This window comes from Crinia signifera, chromosome 6 (assembly GCF_055691185.1).
Source record: "Crinia signifera chromosome 6, ASM5569118v1, whole genome shotgun sequence".
NCBI classification, from domain to species: Eukaryota; Metazoa; Chordata; class Amphibia; order Anura; family Myobatrachidae; genus Crinia; species Crinia signifera.
Genome location: NC_139222.1, coordinates 255,065,796 through 255,082,743, shown reverse-complemented (window position 1 = coordinate 255,082,743; position 16,948 = coordinate 255,065,796). Strand labels below are relative to the sequence as shown.

The 16,948-nt window shown below is 45.9% G+C and overlaps 1 protein-coding gene across 1 annotated transcript in view; it reads left to right on the top strand.

Annotated features, from left to right (window-relative positions):
• Window positions 1-474: 474 nt before the first annotated feature.
• LOC146009764 (alpha-2-macroglobulin-like) overlaps window positions 475-16,948 on the top strand; it is a 78,089-nt gene continuing 61,615 nt past the window's right edge. Inside the window, exons 1-4 of the mRNA XM_083150224.1 lie at window positions 475-530; window positions 597-723; window positions 5,021-5,132; window positions 15,241-15,344. Coding sequence (XP_083006350.1) covers window positions 475-530; window positions 597-723; window positions 5,021-5,132; window positions 15,241-15,344 — 399 coding nt within the window. The remainder of the gene's footprint in view (window positions 531-596; window positions 724-5,020; window positions 5,133-15,240; window positions 15,345-16,948) is intronic.

Here is a 16,948-nt window from a genome sequence, read left to right as displayed (position 1 = left end):
TGCGATCCCAGCCAGCGTGCCCTGCTCAGAAGCAATCTAGCAGATTGCTTTTGCATCCAGTGCGACTCGCAGGCTCTGATGCAATGTGCGTGGGTCCATGCATCGCATCGGTCTTGCTGTCAATCACATGTGATTCTGGCACTTTTCATGCAATTGATACCAGCAGCCGCAACCGCATGAAAAGTGCCCAAATCACATGTAAATGTCCCTTGTGTATGGGGGCCTTAATAGTTTGTTTTTATTGATTATAAATTGCAAAGTGAATGAACAGACATCTAAACCAAAGCAATATTAGGTGCGACCATCCTTTGCCCTCAAAACAGCATCAATTTTGATTTTATTTTTACTTCTTTCTGTTCGTCCACTTTGCCTTTTGTTAATTGATAAAAATAAACTAGAAACACTTCTATTTTTTAAAGCATTCTTACTTTGCATAACATTTTCCAAACCTTTCTAACACTTTTGGGAAACGGGATGCTGGACAGTCACAAAAACTGCGACCGTTCCACAAAAATTGGAAACGTTGGGAAGTATGGTATAGTGATAGAGTGTATAGATCATGTGATATAATTACCATCTTTTTCTCACCTCTCTAGTTACACCTATGGAAAACCAGTACATGGCTCTGTTAACCTCACCATCTGTAATACAGATGACTATGATTGGAGCAGTGAAGAAGATCAAGATGACTCAGTAAAATGCATTAAAATCTGGGATGCTAAGGTGAGAAATGCCTTCATAAGGATTACTGCAGAATGATCAAAGTAGCCATCCTGATCTGTACAGAAATGATTGTTCTTATTTCCCAACTGATATATTGAGAAGCCGTGTGACGTATGTGGTGCAGCTAGAAGCCTTCAGACAGGAAGTCTCCGTATTATGATAGGATAATATAATATATAATAGATGCTCTGCCAGGTCTTTTGTTCTCCTGGGCATTGGGATGACAGTGGAGCACAGTAGTCATTTATTCTAAATAACTACTGAGTAGTACAGTGTATTTGGTGGTGTATTCGGTCCATGGATACATGATATCTAGATTGGTAATCACGTGGTCGACCACTAATGGCCAAACGCGTCTAGTTAGAAAATGGTCGACAGCGTCTTGATCATTAACAGAAGATTGACACAATCAAAAGGTTGAGGGGAACAACTTGTTCATAATTTACCATCCCATCGGACATAGATGCAGAATGTATGTAATACAAGAAATAGTATACCAAGTGCAGCGAGACACCGCGCCCGAAGCATGACAAGTGCACCAAGCCATGTGAGGGGACGCGGTACACTTATAAGGTGTCCATGTCGAAATATGTCAACATAGACACCAAAAGAAGTGAAAAACTCTTGTCACTGTTGACCATATTTCCATCACTCTTTCACTTGGGTTGATCTGTTACTGTCAATCTAGACGCTGTCTGACATTTTTAGGCATCTAACTACAGTAGATGCATTCAATCATTAGTGGCCAACCACGTGATTGTCGATCTTGACATCGACGGTGTTCTCTACCATAACCTTCTGAGGGTCGGTCTCAGCTCTTCTTGTGTTTATTATATTTGTACTGCTGTTTAAAGTCCCTCTGTGACTGGAGAATGTAATTTAAACATTACATTCTCCACTATTCCAGTCTGTGGGAACGGGTATGTCGGGTTATTTTTTCATGACTGTGGATGCCTATTTCGGAATGAAACAGACTGATCCATGTCCGAGGAGCTGGTGAGTATAATTTCCTTCCGCAGGTACCCCATGGATGCTACTGGATTAGGGGACTGATCCTTCATGTCAAGGTAGGTACGTATAGGATGTGTGGGCTACCTATGTAATAAGGTTTTATTTTTCTGGTGTGTACAGTATGTGTGGTATTTTGGGGTGCTACTGGTAATAAAAAATTATGGGGAACCCCTACATCTTTGGTTCACTGGATTTTTAAAACCAGTGCCGGCTCTTTGAGCCCTGGGCTGGTCATTGCCGGACAGGGGAACTGCACGTGGTTTTTTTTGAATTATTTATTTTGAACTATTTTTACACACTAAAACATTCACGGATCTGACTGATCCGTGTGGGCTTCACTCAAATACGCCTGGAAAATTAGGTGTATTTCCAGGCGTATGTTCGGGTCTATTTCTGGTCGTATATATGGCTGGTTAGTAAATTAGGAATCACCATTCAAACAAATGGTGTTTCCTAGTCGTATTCTTTCAATGGCATATGCATTTGTATTCCTGATTAGGAATATGAATACGCCTGTCAAAAGAATAAGAAGGGCCTTATATCGGCCATGGTAAATTTGAAAAATATGAATTTGCGGCCGTATACGCGAGAAATGGCTATGAATATGCGTATGAATTTCACCCACTGAGTCAATACTTGCAGGTCTCCCTACTAACCTGCCGCTACACATCACATACAGATGGAGCAATCCTGTCAGCCAGCCTACAGGATTGCCAGATCTCCTGAGCTAGCACAGGATGGGGGACAGGAGCACCATCTGATGACAGATATTAGCTTCCCTGCCCATATCCGCTTCAGGGAGTAGGGGCAGACTGGGGGAGCTGATGGAGACCGGCAGAGGGCTCCGACAGAAAGGGGCATGTGAGCGTCTCATGCGCACGTGCACTACCTTCTGCTAGAAATCGGCAGCTGGCGTGGGGCAGCGATTGCCCGATTCTATCGGCAGGAGCAGCTCCATTGAGAGTAGATCTGCCTGGCTGAGTGGTCCACACTAGAATACAGTTAATATCTTACATATACTATAGTTAGAATATCACTGTTTTCTACACAGGAAAAAATACGGTACTTGTTTCCTAGCACGGCCACAATCGCGGGCATCGCGGGTAATTTTTAGTGGCCTGCGATGCGACCGACGCGATGCCCGCGATTTCCCATTGAAATGCATTGAAAAAAGTCAAAATCGCGTCGGTCGCATCGCAGGCGGCTAAAAAAGGCTTAAATGGTCCAGACGCGATGCCCGCGATTTCCCATAAGGAACAATGTTAAATGCCTCAATTTACCCAAATCATCATAGGGAACAATGTTAAATAGGCCAGAAACCCCCCAAAACACCCCTAAACAGTGAAATGGCCCCCCCAAATTAGTTTTAGCCACCCAACGATCAACGTGAACCCGAAGCGTGGCGAGCGCAGCGAGCCTGTGAGGGGCGGCGGTACGCGTCCTCCGACCTTTTCATACCCCCACTATCAACGTCGGCGTGGAGTTGAGAATAGAATAGTGTGGCGAGCGGAGCGAGACACCGAGCCCGAAGCGTGGTGAGCGCAGCGAGCCCCACGAGGGGACGCGGATACCTGTGAAGCCCGCAAAGTGACGCGTTTACCTGTGAAGGTATCCGCGTCCCCTCGCGGGGCTCGCTGCGCTCGCCTCGCTTCGGGCTCGGTGGCTCGCTGCGCTCGCCACACTATTCTATTCTCAACTCCACTCCGAAGTGGATAGTGGGGGTATGAAAAGGTCGTAGGACGCATACCGCCGCCCCTCGCCGGCTCGCAGCGCTCGCCACGCTTCGGGTTCACGTTGATCGTGGGGTGGCGTTAACTAATTTGGGGGGCCATTTCACTGTTCAGGGGTGTTTTTTGGGGATTGTGGCCCATTTAACATTGTTCCCTATGATGATTTGGGTAAATTGAGGCATTTAACATTGTTCCCTATGGGAAATCGCGGGCATCGCGTCGGTCACATCGCATGCGATTTTTTAGCCCGCATGCGATGCGACCAACGCGATTTTTTACCTGCGATGCCCAAGATCTTGATCGGTGTGGCCGTGCTAGGAAACAAGTACCGTAAATACTTGTATAAAGTATCTGACTGCAGTACATGGTGTTGTGAGTAACTTCATCTGAATGATACTGTATGTATTTTGAATATATGGGGGATTTAAACATTATCCCTGACCTCAATGCCTCTGCATGGAGCTTTAGGGAAACTGCCACACAAGCTGCTTCACCTTTTAGCTCCGATGCTGTCATCGCTTTTCCCGATACCTGCTGTTATCAGTGATAAGCAAGAGCAACTTTCGGCTCTGGGATAACTCATGAGATAAGAGAGTGATCCTCGATCCCATGTTTTATAGCCCGATTGCAGGTCCATTTTTGGCTGATAAAAATCAACGGTAATTGAAAAGTGCGATAATGACGGTCATTTGGGTGGAAGTAACATCTGTGTATAACTACTTTTTTTTTTTTTTGCAGTTTCACTCTCCCGAGTATAAATAAAGGATACTCGAGATAATTCATTTCTGGGTACAACTAAATACCTGGGAATATCTCCTTATGAGAAAGGCACTTTCTTCTTACACATCCTACTGGATCTCTCTGCTGCCTTTATCATGGTGGACCACTGTCTCCTGTATCAATCCATCTACTTTACTAGTCTACATTTGTGCTCCTTACAACATTTATTTGTTGAACAAATTTATACAATCTTATTTATACTATCTTGGTTTTTTTTCCCTTGCGATCCACAATGTGACTCTTTAATACTGCTTTTATAATGGCGAGCTGGGCCACATCCAGAGTTTTGTACCCGGTGCCAACTTGGGTGCGACATGACTTGTGACCATGTTACACTGCCATTCCCACTCAGCAGAATGCCGGGCAGGTGACATCAGTGGAGGGGTTCTGAGTCTGTGTTTGTAGATTAGTTCATCTCCCAGTTGCGGCTATTTGATTACTGTAAACGGGTCCTGGGTCACATCGACCTGGGTTACCCGTTTACACTGCACCATGAGCAGGGTTGAATCCATGCTCAACCCTGCATGTTACCTGTGTTGAAATACCTGGTTGCTCAACCAGGGTAATTTCAACTGGTTGTGTTTCCACTGCACAATATCCCGGGTTGCTGCGCATTCTTGTGCAATAAGCCGGGATATTTTGGGCAGTGTAAAAGCTGTATAAGTTACTGAACATCTATACTTTGGAAATCAACTCTGCGTAGAGTATTTTTGGCTTCCTCACTTAACCTTATCACGCATTTATAGTATTCATACTTTGTATCTTATCTTTTGTAGACCGACAGCAAAGGATGTCTGGCCAAGGAGATTGATCTTAGTTTTTTTAAACTTTCAAAGGAAAATTTAGATTATTTATTTTTTTCAGCGTCACTGACAGAAGATGTTACAGGTAAGAGTTTCTGAGGGAACATGATGTTGCATTAAGGTACAAACAGATGGAGCCGCTTTTCCAGCGCGCCATTCAGTGCACCACCGCACAAATGAGGCACGCAGGCACATGAGACACTTGCATGCCCCATTCGCAGCAATGGACGATCTAACATGTGAGATGCCATCGCCTGTTGGGATGAATGACGCTGGCTCCATCTGTATGTGCAAATTGACCAACCTACAGTATCTACAGTTTCTATTTGTAGTTGAAGTCAGACATTAAAATATATTGCTATCATTTTTTTTAAATGTTGCGGCATTAGCGGCGATAGCGGCAGCGCATGCTCAGCCACTACACAGAGTATTTTTCTTAAATATCCCTATAAGAATGTGGAGTGGCATCAAAGGGACAGAGCTTTATCCCAAGCTCTGGAAGTTACTTTGTGATCTGATAAATGTTTATTAATTAGGATTGAATCACATTACTAGAGCATGAGGTGCCAGCAGGGCTGCCACTAGGAATTTTGGGGCCCCCCCTTATCTACCCACCCCTCATCTTCCCCCTCCATCTCCCCCCCCCCTCCCTTCCCTTACCGCCCGACTCCTGCTGAACGCAGCAGGTCCCGAAGCACAGGCTTCTTCAACGCAGGACACCAATTAAAATGCAGCACCGGCTGGTGAGCCAATCAGAGCTCGTGTACCGGCAGCCGATCTGATTGGCTAACAGTACAGCAGCTCTGATTGGCTCAAAAGCTGGTGCAGCATTTTAATTGGCTACCGGCGTTTTGCATTGAAGAAGCCTGTGCTTCGTTCAGTGCACCGAACGCAGTGCAGGCAGCACAGTGGAGGCATTTGGGGGGGGGGGGGTGTTACGGTGGCCAAAATGAGCTGCCTGGGCTCTTCCAGAGGCCGGGGCCTGGGACAGCTGTACCCACAGCATCCCCCTGTCGGCGGCCGTGGGTGCCAGGCTTATAGACTGTACTGACATTTCCCACAGAAAAAAAATCTAAAGACTTATAATAAAATTCTACAGACTACTGGAAACTCCTTAATTAATTATACAATTCTTAAATATGTACTCTACTGGGGCCTACACACCTAGCGATTTTGTGTCATTTTCTAAGCGATTTGACCTGTCACTAAATCGCTTAGATAATGACCCTACATTGCTATGTGTGTGTAGCGACCATAGCAATGCACGGCTCTGTGCATCAATACCTGTCTAGATTTATACTGCATGTAACCCCAGACGCAATCGTGGGGAGAAAATGCTTAATGATGTATGTAATGTATGTTCACAATTGTAGATCATGATGGATGCAACCTGCGCAGTCAAATAGTGTATATGATAAATGTACATCATGTGGAAACATAGTACCCTCGGCAATAGGAGCAATCATAGGAGCCATGTAATATATATTGTAACAGTAGTGGAGCCGGATGAGCGCACCATGTTAAGAAACAGTGTAACATATCTGCACACTATGCAAAGTCACACGTCCATGAATAAAGTACATTTTAGCAATTGATACCTGATGTGTTACAAAGTGAACAATGCGTTTTGAGGACTTGAAACACCAGTGGTCCGGGCACAGCAGAAGGCTGAGCTAGGTTCTATGTTAGTTGGGCGCCCACTAAGCTATTTGCTTAGTTTTCTGCATCCCCTCACGGGCCTCGCTACGCTCACCACACTTCGGGCTCGGTGGCTCGCTGTGCACAATATAAAATCAACTCCACGCCGACGTGTATAGTGGGGGTATGAGCGTACTAACTATAGTGGGCACCCAACTAACATATAAGTATCGTAAACTTTTATTGAGTCCCAAAGGGTGCACAGTTTTTAGTGTGTATATCCATTTTGCCTCGTGTTGGAGTAGCAGTTTTCCTCTACCACCGCTTCTGGTGATGGAGGGGAACCCAACCAATAATATTGTACCTGATTAAAGAGACATTATGCTTGAAGTCGCGGAACTGTCTTGAACTGGTTGGTTGCTTCCTTTACCTTCCCGAGCTGCTTGTGTGCTGGAGCAATGTTGGGTCTTCCTCCTTTCCTTCATTTGTCTGGTCGTCTTCCTGATGTATAACAGACTGCATGGACATCTTATATAGTAAACCACATATCTGGAGGTGCATGCGACTGGGTGAAGGGTTTTATATGATTTGACAGATCTTGGGTGACGGAAGGTGACGGTGTTGCCAGTTTCAAGGTAACTACAGGTGGTGCACTCTATTAATTTGTAGTTGCCAGGTTTCCTTGTCATGAAATGGGTCGGTGCTGCAGTATTGAGGGATTCAGTATGAAATCCCGGCGGTCGGGATCCTGCCGTTCGGAATCCCGACCGCTGAAATCCCGACAAGGGGGGGACGTGGATCGCCCGCCCTTGCGGGGTCGCTGCGCTCGCCACGCAGCGGGCCCGGTGCCTCGCTACGCTCGGCAGGCTAATTTATTCTCCCTCCAGGGGTGTCGTGGACACCCCTGGAGGGAGAAAGTGTCGGGATTTCGGCGGTCGGGATTCCGGCGTCGGGATTCTGAACGCCGGGATCCCGACCGCCGGGATTTTAACTGCATCCTGTATTGAGGTTGCTGATGTCATTATAGACCACAATGTCTTTTATATTCCATTCAAGTTGGAATGATGGTAATAGCTTGGAGTCTTTAAGCGCTGGCCTGTACCACTATCCCCCCACCTTGGTCAGCGGGGCGGATGATGATATTGTTGTAGATGCTCAAGTTCAATAAAGCTTGGTGTTCAGTTCTCGATAGGTTGCCTGTTTTTTTTTTTATTGTGAGCGATGTTCTCAATTGTGGTATCCATGTGGCTAGTGAATCATTTGATGTTGTAGTTGGTCAAAATGGGTATAATTCCCGATTTTTATATATTGGTCTGGAAATGACTGTGGATTCTGAGTTGCCAAAAAAGTCATTAAGTTTCATGCGCCGATTGAATTTGAATAAATCAATCTTATTTTGGAATGATGAAAACTTTAAGGTGGGTACAGAAAAACGCAGTAAACTGCAGAATCGCGCAGTAGAAGGAATCCTCGTTGGATACATTGAATGTTCCAAAAGATACAGAGTTCTGAACCCAAAGACAGAGAAGATGACCATAAAGCAATAGCATGACCTTCATGGAGGAAAAACCATAGGCAGCAAATGGACATTCAGGGGGAAATTTACTAATATGAAAAACCGAGTTTTTCGTATTAGTATTTTCCCTACGACTGCATACGACTGTTTCAGTCGTATGCAAAGTCGTGTTCCGGAGGGTCATTTACAAAGCAGTCAGATACGACTGCTTTGTAACCCACCGATGTCGTAGGAATTCGTATTAGCGGCCGTATATACGGCTGCTAATACGAATTATTTGTAGCAGTCTGCACGGATCAGTCAGATCCGTGCAGGCTGCAAGGTGTAAAAAAAATAAAAAAATTTAAAAAAATGGAGAAAAAAAACGGCGTGGGGTCCCCCCCACAGCCAAAACCAGCACCAGGCTGACGGAGCTTGGAGCCGGTAATTAAAAATCAGGGAACCCGACAAATAGGGGCTCCCCGATTTTTAACAACCAGCCCCAGGCTCCAGGTCCGGGGCTGGTTCCCAAAATACGGGGGACAAAATGACTAGGGGTCCCCCGTATTTCAAGAACCAGTCCCAGGCACAACCAGCCAGCAGGGTAATGTCACAGCCGGGGGACACTTATAATATAAGGTCCCGCGGCCAAAACATTAACCCCCTGACCGGTCAGCCTGGCCAGGGGCCCTGGGGGAGTGGGCATCGGGCTGATTATGGTGTAAAAAAAGGACTAATCTATTGTTTTTTACTGTGGCACTACAAGTGCCAGCAAGCCTTCCCAGCAAGCTGGGACTTGGAGAACCACAAGTCCCAGCCTGCTGGGCATTAAAGGGCCCGCTGGCACTTGTAGTTCTTCAGTTAAAAAAATAGTACACAAAACACACTGACACACTTTTAAAATAAAACTTTAATACATACAAAGCCCACACATACTAATACTTACCTTTCTTCTTTCCGTAGGTAGCCCTGGTCCTGTGTCGTCGTCTTCTGGTCCTGTGTCGTCTTCTGCCTCCATGTCGACCGCCGCTGTCGCCGTCCGGATCCGACGAAATCCATTTGGGAAGCTGTGGAAGGAAACCATACTCACCTGTCCCAGCGCGACGTAGTCCAGGTAAGTGTCTTGGCAAAAAAACAAACCGAACACCCCGAAACCAGCTGGACAGGGAGACGCACGGTACTGTGTGTACATCGTGCGGCTCAGCCTCCCGAATGCCGCTATTGGCCGCCTTGCGGCCTAGCGGCCAATCAGGAGCCGCTAGGCCGCAAGGCGGCCAATAGCAGCATTCGGGAGGCGGAGCCGCACGATGTAAACAAACACCGTGCGTCTCTCAGTCCGGTCTGGATTCGGGGTGTTCGGTTTGTTTTTTTGCCAAGACACTTACCTGGACTACGTCGCGCTGGGACAGGTGAGTATGGTTTCCTTCCACAGCTTCCCAAATGGATTTCGTCGGATCCGGACGGCGACAGCGACGGTCGACATGGAGGCAGAAGACGACACAGGACCAGAAGACGACGACACAGGACCAGGGCTACCTACGGAAAGAAGATAGGTAAGTATTAGTATGTGTGGGCTTTGTATGTATTAAAGTTTTATTTTAAAAGTGTCAGTGTGTTTTGTGCACTATTTTTTTAACTGTGGAACTACAAGTGCCAGTGGGCCCTTTAATGCCCAGCAGGCTGGGACTTGTGGTTCTCCAAGTCCCAGCTTGCTGGGGAGGCTTGCTGGCACTTGTAGTGCCACAGTAAAAAACAATAGATTAGTCTTTTTTTTACACCATAATCAGCCCGATGCCCACCGCCCAGGGGCATCGGGGACAGTACCAGGCTTCAGCCTGGTCAGGTAAGTCCTGGAGGGGGGGGGACCCCTTCATTGGGGGGTCCCCACTCCCCCAGGGCCCCTGGCCAGGCTGACCGGTCAGGGGGTTAATGTTTTGGCCGCGGGACCTTATATAATAAGTGTCCCTCGGCTGTGACATTACCCTGCTGGCTGGTTGTGCCTGGGACTGGTTCTTGAAATACGGGGGGCCCCTAGTCATTTTGTCCCCCGTATTTTGGGAACCAGCCCCGGACCTGGAGCCTGGGGCTGGTTGTTAAAAATCGGGGAGCCCCTATTTGTCGGGTTCCCTGATTTTTAATTACCGGCCCCGGCTCCTTCAGCCTGGTGCTGGTTTCGGCTGTGGGGGGGACCCCACGCCATTTTTTTTATTTTTTTATTTAATTTTTCTATTTTTTTACACCGCAGCCTGCACGGATCTGACTGATCCGTGCAGGCTTAAAGCAAATAGAACAGGAAAATGGTGTTCTATTTTCCTGTCGTATTTGCGTGCCTGTTTTACACCACTAAGCAGCCGTATTATCAGTACGGCTGCTTAGTAAATCAGAAACCACCATTCTTTTGAATGGTGATTTCTGTCGTATCCTATCGATGGTGTAGACATTCGTATTTGTAAATACAAATACGAATGTTCCATCTTTAGGAATACGAATTGTTGTATTTTTGGGATTGTAAATCCCGAAAATACAAATTCGTAAAAAAAAGGTGTATTTCTCCCTACGAATACACCTTTTTTCAACGAATCCATTTTGGTAAATGTCCCCCTCAAAGTCAAATACAACACAGATGGAAAAGTGGAGTGATACAAGGCCAGACTAGTAGCCAAAAGATATTCGCAAAAATATGGGGAGGACAATGATGAGACATTTGCTCCAGTAGTAAAGCACACAACCATAAGAGCATTGCTTACAGTAGCAGCCACAAAGGATATGCATGTAAGACACTTTTGATGTAAAGACAGCATTCTTACATGGCAAGCTGAAAGGATATTTACATGGAAAAGACACCAGGTTTCAAAGACCCTGTAAGACCAGACCTAGTGTGCCTGCTCCAGAAAAGTACACTGCTCAAATAACTAAAGGGAACACTAATATCACACATCATAGATCTGAATGAATGAAATATTCTTATTAAATACTTTGTTCTTTACATAGTTGAATGTGCTGACAACAAAAATCACACAAAAATGATCAATGGAAATCCAATTTATTAACCCATGGAGGTCTGGATTTGGAGTCGCACTTAAAATTAAAGTGGAAAAACACACTACAGGCTGATCCAACTTTGATGTCATGTCCTTAAAACAAGTTAAAATGAGGCTCAGTAGTGTGTGTGGCCTCCACGTGCCTGTATGACCTCCCTACAATACCTGGGCATGCTCCTGATGAGGTGGCGGATGGTCTCCTGAGGGATCTCCTCCCAGACCTAGACGAAAGCATCCGCCAACTCCTGGACCGTCTGTGGTGCAATGTGGCGTTGGTGGATGGAGCGAGACATGATGTCCCAGATGTGCTCAATTGGATTTAGGTCTGGGGAACGGGTGGGCCAGTCCATAGCATCAATGCCTTCGTCTTGCAGGAACTGCTGACACACTCCAGCCACATGAGGTCTAGCATTGTCTTGCATTAGGAGGAACCCAGGGCCAACCACACCAGTATATGGTCTCACAAGGGGCCTGAGGATCTCATCTCGGTACCTAATGGCAGTCAGGCTACCTCAGGCGAGCATAAGGAGGGCTGTGCGGCCCCCAAAGAAATGCGACCCCACACCATTACTGATCCACTGCCAAACCGGTCATGCTGGAGGATGTTGCAGGCAGCAGAACGTTCTCCTTGGCATCTCCAGACTCTGTCACGCCTAAAACATGTGCTCAGCGTGAACCTGCTTTCTTCTATGAAGAGCACAGGGTGCAGGAGGTGAATTTGCCAATCTTGGTGTTCTCTGGCAAATGGCAAACATCCTGCACGGTGTTGAGCTGTAAGCACAACCCCCACCTGTGGACGTCGCACCCTCATACCACCCTCATGGAGTCTGTTTCTGACCATTAAAGTTGACACATGCACATTTGTGGCCTGCTGGAGGTCATTTTGCAGGGCTCTGGCAGTGCTTCTCCTGTTCCTCCTTGCACAAAGTCAGAGGTAGCGGTCCTGCTGCTGGGTTGTTGACCTCCTTCGGCCTCCTCCACATCTCCTGATGTACTGGCATGTCTCCTGCTAGCGCCTCCATGCTCTGGACACTACGCTGACAGACACAGCAAACCTTCTTGCCACAGTTCGCATTGATGTACCATCCTGGATGAGCTGCACTACGTGAGCCACTTGTGTGGGTTGTAGACTCCGTCTCATGCTACCACTAGAGTGAAAGCACCGCCAGCTTTCAAAAGTGATCAAAACATCAGCCAGAAAGCCTAGCAGCAGATAAGTGGTCTGTGGTCACCACCTGCAGAACAACTCCTTTATTGGGGGGGGGGGGGGGGGGTGTCTTGCTAACTGCCTATAATTTCCACCTGTTGTCTATTTCACAACAGCATCCAAAATTGATTGTCAATCAGTTTTGCTTCCCAAGTGGACAGTTTGATTTCACAGAAGTGGGATTGACTTTGAGTTACATTGTGTTGTTTAAGTGTTCCTATTTTTTTGAGCAGTGTATATATGGTCTGAAGCAGGCGGCAAGAGCCTGGAACACAACATTTAATGAAATGCTCATACAGGAAGACTTTATGAGAAGCAAAGCAGATCCCTGCCTATATGTCAAGAAAATAGCTGACAGGTGATTCTACCTGTTAATCTATGTGGACCATCTTGTAGTATGTTTCGAGCAAGAAGGGGATAAAGTTTGATTACTGCAGATCCTGAATAAGGAATTTAAAACAAAAGACCTAGGAAATAGAACACACTATTTAGGTATTCATATATCAAGAAAAGAAAACTTTTTACCTTAAACCAGATTATGGAAGCCATCTAAGAGTTTGGGATGCAAGTTGCAAAACCGGCAAGTACTCCCATGGAGACCAACTACATAAAGGAAATGTACAATGAAGGTACACCATTACCAGATAATCACCAATACAGAAGGGCAATAGGAAAATTACTGTATGTTGCCACTATTACCAGACCTGACATCGCTACAGCATTAGCAATTCTAAGCAGAAAGGTCTCCAAGCCAATTCAAATGGACTGGAATGCTGTGAAAATGGTAATACGTTATTTAAAGGAAACCATCAACTTAGTACTCAATCGTCCAGCAAGCAGAAATTGTAATTTCACTGAATATGTGGATGCAGATTGAACTGGAGACTCTAGACAGAAAGTCCACAAGTGGATACCTATTTCTACTTGGTGAAGGACTTATCAGTAGGACAAGTAGGAAGCAATCACGTGTTACACTTTCATCAACAGAAGCAGAGTATGTTTCAGCAGCTCAAGCAAGTCAAGAGCTAATATAGCTGATACAGTTGTTAGCTGATTTGGGACAGAAAGTAGAACCTATTTGAAGATAATCAAACAGAATGGGTGAATCCAAGGACCAAGCACACTGATGTGAAGTACCATTTCTTGAAGGATGTACAGGAACAAGGTCTTCTCAACTTAGAATATTGCCCAACAGAAAATATGCCTGTGGACAGTCTCACCAATCCATTGGTTGGAGAAAGACATCACAGACTATCTAGAAAGATGGGTCTCGTGGATCAAGCCTCTTCTGTTGAGAAGGGGTGTTGAGAAAATTACAACAGATTGAGACTTAAGGGGGTATTCAATCAATGGACACGGCTGTCGAGCTGGCCCGCTCGACCGAGACTTTGCAGGTGGGATTCAATGTCCTGCCTGCAGCAGGACGGGAAGGGGGCGTGGCCACAAGCTAAAGGCCGGGAAGAGGCGAGCTGCAGCCGGGAGCTCGTCACTTCCCGGCCGTTCTCGGCAGAACAAGCCTGACTGCTTGTGAATTCGGGCTCATTCTGTGAGATCCCTTGTTCAATGCTGTCGAGGAAGACAACATTGAATAGGTCCCCGCAGCCATTTCCCCCGTCGGGAGATGGCTGCGGGAGATTGAATACCCCCTCAAGATGCAGTTATACTGGAGAGACAGCAGGAGGTGCTGTCATTTTTGTGTTTATGTGTTTTACAGTCTGTGATGTACTGTATGTCAGTGGCATAAGTTTGTCCCAGTTGCCCGGAGGCAAGATAAATATTGCCCCCCCCCCCCCCCCTCCACACACACACACACAAAAAAACATCTTATAGAAATATATGTATGCCTGTGTATATGTATGTTATATACTGTATATTATGTTTAAATAAAAAGACTGACGTCTATGGTCCTGCTAGGAGGGAGAGTCACAGAATTGATATTGACAGCTTTCAATTAACTGATTCAAACTTGCAGGGGAGGAGAGGTGCCCCCTTGAGAGCAGGAGCCCGGTGGCAGATGACTCCATTGCCTCCTAGAGTATGTTGTTTTTCCTGTGTCTGAAGGTGACATGAAAGAGAGATGCAGCATGCAGTGAATGATATTCATGTACAGTTACCTTGTTCTCATTGCCAGTTCATATTACCAGTTCCAGTTTATATAAAACAAATTATACCATAAAGACCTTTCCGGTGTGTGTCTACCGATTGAAGCTTAGTCCAAGAGGTGATCCTGACTGCGTGGGTACAACTCAAATGCCAACAACAGTGACTTCCAAAAAAATATGTCCCCACTTCTTTCCTGCACATTATGGAAGTAGGAATCTATGTCTTTCCCCAAATATTCTATTTTGTAACTCATACACCTGCAATTAATCGGGCAGTTGCCCCTTCTATCGAACACTGGGCCAGGCCATCAGAAAAATCCAACACGTTGCAAATCCTTGATTTGCCGATTCGGACACAAAAAAAGATTGGAACTGGTGAGTCAGTATTCTTAATATGATGGATTTTGCCAATTCCCTGACAAATCAGTGACCAGTTTAGGAAACAATTTTGCAAACCTCAGGGGTGATTCAGAATTCAAATTTGGCCCCTTCCCTGATGGTGGGGGTTTGTGCATGCGCAAATATATTCATTTGAGAAGATTTGCGCAGTGGGGGGAGCGGGCATTCAGCCGGGCGGCGGGGGGCGTTCCCCTGTTCTCTAGCCTGCGATTATATGCAGCCTAGCGAAAAGGCCTGAATCATCCCCTTTGTCTCCATGATATGTGACAGTAAATGCGTACTAACACAGTATTTGTCTTCCTATACCGTAGGTCACACTGAGACAGCCTCAGATTTTACCAAAATTAAATACAAAACCATTGAATTTGTGAATCCGGCAACATCTTACTCTCCTGGTACTCCAATCCGCATCAAGGTAATTATTATTTTGAGAGACATGTGGATGAAAATTTATCTTTTTTGCACTAAATTAATACGATATAAACACATCGATTTCATATGTTATAGTTTTCATCTATTGGATTTTAATTTACAGAAATAGTAATAAAGCAAATACTAATATTTTTGTAATTTACAGGTTAATTTTCAATGCTTTATATATAATAATGTTGAGAAGATTGAATCAACAGGTCTTAGGCAATATGTTTTAATATAGAAGAAATGACCAGCGCTCAGGCACTAGGTGTATGAGATCAACCTGTCCCAATCAATGTAAAGATTATTGAATTCCAGCTCAATTGTAAATTGTACCACTAGATGGTGCTATATTTCAATGGAATGATTTATCAATGTTGGAATATATAGCGAAAAAAGATAGGTTTTATTAGAGCATTATCATGATAGATACAGTGGAAGTATACAATGAACAATGGGAAGCAAAAATATTAATAATGAAAAAAAAAAATTAAATGAAAGATGGCATGCATGCATGCAGATGTTAGGCATCACTGCAGTGGGGCTGCTGGGCAACTCAGTCACTCTAAGAGGATGTGCTCAGTGGCGTAACTACTGTAAGGCAGCCCCAGCTGCCGCTTGGGGGAGCAAGTGGCAGCAGGGTCTGTGTGGGCGCCGGCACCACTGACATGCTGCTGCCTGCCGCTGCCCACTGGCTGAGCACCAGAGGCGAGTCAGTCGCAGCACGGGTACGACCATGGCAGAGACGACAAATTCCCCCACTGATTCAATTGACTGTACACAGAGCCAGCTAATGGCTGTGTACAGGATGGGTGCAGATGGGCGTTCTATGGTGGTCTGGGATGCGTCGGAGCCAAGGGAAGCAGCAGAGTCTGCAGATCTCTCTTTCTCTCTCCTTCTTCAACTTCTCCGTTATGCCGGGGGGGGGGGCACAAACATTTTGGCAGGGGGGGAGCAAAATGTATAGTTACGCCACTGTATGTAACATGTGTAGAGAGAGTTACATTTGGGTCAGTTATTTTGTTTCTGGGCAGGGTAAATACTGGCTGATCTATTCTCACAATGCAATTTAGATTTCAGTTTGAACACACCCCACTGAAATCCAACTCTCTCTGCACATGTTACATCTGCCACACCTGCACTGCAGCATGGTTTTGTCCATCTGTGAAAATTGCAGCCTTGCTAACAGCTCTGAATTAGGCTCTTGTTATCTAGAAGAAAAGAGGTTCGGTATATAGTTGTGGTACCAACCAGGGGATTTTCCTGTACCTCTGTTTGCCCATCCGGCCCTGCTGGTATGCTTCAGTAGCAGTTTTCACAACCACCTCGGATATATGGTTGTCCAGACAAATCTGTGTACGCATAGAGGCAACGTTGCGGTAATAGCATACTGTACACACAAAGCAGATTTACTTCTACATACAGTGGCGTAACTACTGTAAGGCAGCCCCAGCTGTCACTTGGGGGAGCAAGCGGCAGTGGGGTCTGTGTGGCCGCTGCCACCTGCTCAATGCACTGAAACGCTGCTGCCTGCCGCTGCCCACTGGCTGAGCACTGGAGGCGAATCAGCCGCAGCGTGGGTGTGGCCATGGCAGAGATGACAAA